Here is a 6,465-nt window from a genome sequence, read left to right as displayed (position 1 = left end):
CATTTGGTGCAGGATCTGCCCCCGAAAGTATGTCTGCAGCAGCATTTGGTACAGGATTTGTCTCCGAAAGTAAGCCTGCAGCAGCATTTGGTACAGGATCTGCCTACGAAAGTAGGCCTGCAGCAGCATTTGGTACAGGATTTGCTTCCGAAAGTAAGCCTGCAGCAGCATTTGGTACAAAATTTTCCTCCGCAAGTAAGCCTGGATCATTATTTGATGGTATATTTTCCTCCGAAATGAAGCCTGCAAGTTTCCCGTCAGCCTCTACATCTGCGAGTACCATCGGAAGCAAATCTTGTACACCTCCGTTTGGAGTTCCACCTCCGTTTGGAGTTGCATCCGGAATTATGCCATCAACACCGGCATCTGAGGTTTCCTCTAAGAAGATGCCTTTTGCAGCTACTTCCAGGAGTGTGCATAGTGATCCGGCCGCTTCTAACCCCGAGTGTGCTATAGATAGTGCCGGAGTGGAGTCGCAAAGTCTGTCTGGGGACACATTCTCTTCGAACAGTATGAATTCTGAAAGTGGCACTCAGCCGTTGTTGGCTTCAGTATTGGATGCGAAGCCTATCGATATGTTAACCGCTGAACTCGAGGCTGAATCTGATGTGTATTTCAAACCAGTTGTGCACTTAGAGGAGGTGGAAGTTAAGACGGGAGAGGATGAAGAGGACGTGTTGTTTGAGATGAGGGCGAAGCTATACAGATACGCTGACGATCAGTGGAAGGAGAGAGGCGTTGGCCCTGTTAAGTTGCTGAAACACAGACAGAGCGGTGTTGTGCGCTTTCTACTGAGAAGAGACACAACGTTCAAAGTAGCGGCCAATCATCGTATTACCAGCAATATGCAACTCAACCCTGATACAAACGTGCGCATCTTCTCCTGGGTGGCTCCGTCGGATTTCGTCGACGGTGTAAGTAGAAGACAGATGTTCAAAGTACGTTTTATTGATGATGAGACGGCGGAGATCTTCAAAATACTCTTTGAACATAGCGTTCGGGCTGCCAAAGTTATAAAAGATACTGCGAAAGCCCAGAAAGACAGTGCTGAGCCAGGTTCTGAAGCTTTGAATCAATCGACTGATACTCCTTGGTACGGATCGATACAATGTACCGGTGCTCCTGACGAACATATTGATATCTCTTCTTGGAAGTTTACTTCAAATACGGACACGGCATCCAACCAGGTAAGTTATATACCGGTCTGTGGTTGAAACACCGTTGAGATTCACAATGCCCGATTGGCATTCTGCCAAGTATAAGTTTCACCTGCAGCTTCGAATTCAGCGTATAGCACTGCTTACAAGATCAACGACAATAATCATATATGTTATGTATGTTAACTTCTTTTATTATGTATTCCGAACAGGACAAAGCCAGCGAGGCGAAAGCACCATTCGTATTCAAGTCGGATGCCAAGACGACCGCATCACCAGCCGACAACGTACCCAACTTGTCTCTGGGCACATCCGCCGATGGAGGTAACATGAATCTTCATACAAAGGCTTTCACTTTCACTCAGCCAAGAGATTTTTCTAGTACTGTAAAAGCTAAGGCTACCACAACACCGAGCGCGAGGAGCCCAGGACGCGCATCTGGCCAATCAAGTTTTGCAAAAGCTAAAAAGCTTAATAATGGCGGAAAGGAAACACATGGCAAGTTCAATATATTTTCGTTGCCCCAATTAGTGGAGGAAATGCACATATCCTCCGCAGCCTCACAGGATCTAGTAGCGAGTGTACAGGCAAAGCTGAACATGCAAAGGCTACGGGAGTACGAGAGGGATAGTACAGTTCTGTTCAGTGGCGAGGCTACCCTTGAGATGTTGGGGCCTGTGATTGAGGGCTGGAAAACTTTCGGAAGTGGAATTGTGCAGATACTGGAACACGTAAAGAACGGTGTAGCACACTTGGTGTTCTATAGGGGCGCGCGTGTAGCCTTCGGTTCTACTGAAGATTCTGTTTCGAATAGTCCACTTGTTTTCCAACAGATTAACACTGATCTCCAATTGCAACCCCTGCACGTGAAGGATGATAAGCACGCTGTAGCTTGGGGCAAAGAATGGAGCGATGTGTTCGGCGATACGTGCAAAGTGCGGTTGGACAACGAGCGTGCATTGAAGTGCTTCGAGAGGCTCATTGATGTGCTCCGGAAGAATCCACTTCTGAACCACGATTCAGTGCAGCACGCCACCGTTGATAGCGGAGCGGAAATCAATTCGAAGGATGTGAGTGTGGAGTGTAAGACGGTTTCTCCGGCCAATCAGGTATTCAGGTGTCAGCGACGAGAACATACTATGCAGCTCATCGCATACAGTTCTCGCGAAACGTTCTGCACATCTCGTTATGCGCACAGCTCGATCACAGACATCCCTCTCCAGTCAGTACAATTAGTGACCTCGACAGATTCGGGCGAGATGTGGGCTAAACTCCGTGAGACGAGCACGTTGTTCGCCAAGATAGCCACTACACGCCCACTCTTCCTATCCCAGGTAGCGAATGCATGTGCTGTATTCAAGTCAACTTTGCGTCGCTGTATGGCGTGTATGCAGCGAGCTCTGGATATGTACCAGTCGAGTTTCGATGTCATGCATGAGAAGACCCCGATTGCAGTGGAGAAGGCCCTATCATTCAAGGCGGACTTCGAGGCCAAGCAGATAGCGATCAGTCAGTTGGCTGAGGTTCCAGTTGCTATGGTGACGGAGAGGGACATTCTGAGGACGAATTGTGTGGCTAGTGTGCGAGATGCTTTGGTGTGTGTATCCGCAGCGAGGGATATGTATGCTGGGTACGCTGCACTCCACGAGGATTTACTGGTGTGCCGTGCCTGGCTGGATAAGTGGACGTCTCAGACATCAGGAGAGTCACTTTGGTGGGGTGCAGCTCCCGGAGCTTCACAGGCTGAGAAGGGGAATGTATTTGCATCACACATCAGGGAAGAGGGAGTGGAAGATGGGGATGCGACTACATCAAGATCCAACTTAAGTGGGCAACATGTTACGAATGAGTTGGGGCATCTGGGCCCGACATTTGAGTGCGGCAACGAAAGTACTACATCGGCACTAGATAAAGATGATGACACACTTGATCACGTGACTGCGCAATCGGTCCGTAGAGACACGACTGAATCAATGAGCGTCACAGACGAGGGGGTTGCACAGACTGATAGCAAGAGTACCGGATATAGTTGCGAATCACATGACAAACCTATGGATGGGACAGGCTCTCGCACAAATGCCGGCGTGCAGACAGAAGCTCGCGAAGATGCATGTGCAGCTGCGAGTGACCTATCGGAGGCATACAAATCTGCTGGGGACCTATCAATGGTGGAGGAAGTGGCTATCGGCCAATCGAAAGCCAACGATTTGGTTGGTGATCAATCGGAACCAGCGGAAGCTGCTGGTGAGCAGTCAGAGCTGGACAAATCGGAGTCTGTATGTTCAGAAGCAAGTGATTTGGCCGATACCCAAGGTGACGGAACAAGTAGTGCCAAAGAAGGAGCAGACATACCAAATGGTGACATATCGGCAGCAATCACCTCAACTGATGGTCAACTACATGGTGCCGAATCAGCACATGGCAACCTAAAAGCGGACGGAATAAGTAGTAACCAATCCAAGGCAGAAAAAATACCCAGGAATCAAACACGCAGATTCGATGCCACCCGTCTCGATGGTATGTCGACAAAGTGCGCCACGGTGCTCGCATGCGCCGAGGATTGGCTCTCGAGAACGGAATACGAAATCCTGCAAGCGTCTACCGATTCTGCGATGGAGCGGTTGCGAACCTTTGTCGCCCCATTGCTTTTCGACAGTGATAACGACGCAGACAGACAAGCGCATATAACATCGCTAGAGCAGACGTACCGCTGTGTTGTGGATGAGCACATGTATATTACTAACCCAGATTCCATCTTGCATCTGGCGCCTTTATTGGGTGTAAAGAATGCGCTTGTGCCGTTACAGTACTTTGTATCCGCTGGGTCTGCGCAGTCGCTGCAACTGGACAAACAGATCGATCAACTAGAGACCATATTGGCGAAGTACGTGCAGGGACTAGAACAGCCTGACCTACATACCATCAGGAAGTACCGAAAGTCTTTCCGAACACTGGAGAAACAGCGCAAGCAAATGCAGTATGAGATTGACATGTTGGATTCCGACCAGGAGGACGATGGTTTCGCATCGGACGCCAAAGCTACCATCAATGCCAAGCGGCAAGAGTTGCAGGCGTGGGATATAGCGCAACGTACGTACCGAGCGGGACTAATTGAGGGACTCTGCCGTCATCGCACTGAAGCCTTGCGACAGGCTGAAGCCCATTATCCCGAGCTACTCAACAGCAAGGAGTTCAGACAGGCACTGGGCTTAGACGAGCACGAGAAGGTGTGTGCGCAGATGGGTCTGTTGTGGGAAAAGTCGTCGCTATCGGATTACACGCCCGTGACAGACTTTTCCAGTGAGATAGCCAAGACTGGAGGCCGCACAGTACAACGCATGACCGGTCCACGAGGTGAGGATGTGGTGATCAAGTCGTTTGCTCTGGGGGATCGTTCCATGCGCAAGCAGTTCTTCCGCCAGTGCGAGTATCTCGCTACGCTGAGCGACGTCAACCTGGTTAAGGTGTTGGGTGTGTTTGTGGAGAAGTCGTATGGGCGTGTGGTCATGCCGTATTACTCGGGGAAAAGTCTGGAGGTATGGCTGGACACACACAAACCAACCGCGCGTACAGTAGAGGAGTGCCAGCGCCTTGCAAGGGAGGTACTGACGGGTGTAGCGTCCTTGCATGTGCGAGGGTTTGTGCACTGTGATATCAAGCCTGGTAATGTGCTTCTGACACAGACGAATCGGTGTGTGCTGAGTGACTTCGATGGCGTGCTGAAGGTCGACGAACAGAGGGCGAGTAGTGGGGGTGGTGGACTGACAAAGTCCTTTATGGGCACTATGGGGTACTTGGCGCCGGAGTTGAAGGGGGATAGTGCTGTACCCTTCGACCACAGGACAGACGCCTATGCCGTGGGTAAGGTTGTGACCAAGTTATTCGATGATGTGAGTATACAGGATGCGGAATTGTTTGTGCATAGAGACGACTTTATCTCCCGTATGACGCACGCAGATAGAGAGTCGCGTATGACGGTCACCGAGGCCATCGACCACCCTTTCCTGGGTCTACCATCTGAACAGACGTGCCAGTGTGTGGTGTGCAACGATGTGTTCCGAGAGACCGATGGCATACGGTGTAGCAAAGGGCACTTCAACCATTCCCAGTGCATAGAGGGGTGGCTCATAGCTCAGGCGGGTGCGGAGAACCACGCACAGATGCGCAAAACCGGCGGACAATTGCCTTGTATGGGTCGATACGGACAGCTGGCCTGCGACGAGTTGTTCCCTGTGAGTGCATTTGTGAAGAATGTGAGCGCAGACGCCTTCAAGGCCTACGAGGGGGTGGTGAAGAGCATTACCGAGTCCTGTATGCAGGAGGACTTTAATATCGAGCTACAGCGTGTGAAGGAAGACCTCGAGAACCAGTTTGCTGTCCAGGGCGAGCTGGAGCGACAAGTCCGGTACATAGCAGACGACATCCTCACCATCAAATGTCCACGTCAAGGGCATGCGTTTATTGACTTCACGGGATGTTTTGCGCTAAAGTGTCATGCGTGTGACTGTCACTTCTGTGCGTACTGTCTGCAGGATTGCGGCAGAGACGCGCACGCGCACGTGAGGCAGTGTGCTATGAAGCCGCCAGGGGCGGATGAATACTATGGACAATTGAGTACGTTTAATAAACAAATGCGTGACCGACGAAGAAAATTGCTGAAGGCTCACTGGCAAACACTAACGCTGAATGCCTCGGATAAGGTCAAGCTCGCGGAGAAGATCCAGCCACTGCTCGATGCTTTGGATCCCCCACATGGCTCACTTTCGCATATTGTTTAGGGTCGTTATTGCCCTAGGCTGTTGGGTGTACCATTACAAATACGCATATCGTTGACGCATAAATAAAGTTCTGTAGTACTTTAAATTCTATCACAATGTGACCATGTTGGTGCCACTTCGTTCAGAATTGACAAGGTCATCTTAATGTGCGGCGGTATCGAGTCCTACACTCGCTTCTTGTGTACTAATAATATGGCATTAAAGATATCACTTCGAACTGCAACATATCAAATGATTGGCGCATTGCAAGGGAGGTATTGATGGGTGAAGCTTTTTTGCATGTGCGAAAATTTGTGCACTGGGATATCGAGCCTGGTAATGTGTTTCTGATACAGACGAATCGATGCGTGCTGATTGACTCGAAGGTGTACTGAACATTCACTAAATGAGTACAATAGTACATACATACATATAGACATACAAATATACGTGCATACATGCATACATGCATATATATATATATATATATATATATATTTATATAGATACATACATACACACACACACACACACACACACACACACACACA

The 6,465-nt window shown here is 49.6% G+C and overlaps 1 protein-coding gene across 1 annotated transcript; it reads left to right on the top strand.

Moving 5' to 3' along the window:
* On the top strand, nucleotides 1–5,993 carry SARC_08676 (serine/threonine protein kinase). Its single transcript, XM_014297338.1, has 2 exons — nucleotides 1–1,187; nucleotides 1,370–5,993. The coding sequence occupies exons 1-2, from the start codon at nucleotides 30–32 to the stop codon at nucleotides 5,933–5,935; spliced, it is 5,724 nt and encodes a 1,907-aa protein (XP_014152813.1). The 5' UTR covers nucleotides 1–29; the 3' UTR covers nucleotides 5,936–5,993.
* Nucleotides 5,994–6,465: the final 472 nt, after the last annotated feature.

This window comes from Sphaeroforma arctica (assembly GCF_001186125.1).
Source record: "Sphaeroforma arctica JP610 unplaced genomic scaffold supercont1.802, whole genome shotgun sequence".
Classification (NCBI taxonomy): domain Eukaryota; class Ichthyosporea; order Ichthyophonida; genus Sphaeroforma; species Sphaeroforma arctica.
This window is presented reverse-complemented; position numbering and strand designations above follow the sequence as displayed.

Coding starts and splice junctions, on each gene's coding strand:
- SARC_08676 (XM_014297338.1), top strand. CDS start 30: ATGTCTGCAGCAGCATTTGGTACAGGATTTGTCTCCGAAAGTAAGCCT. Junction 1,188..1,369: donor CGGACACGGCATCCAACCAG/GTAAGTTATATA, acceptor TATTCCGAACAG/GACAAAGCCAGCGAGGCGAA.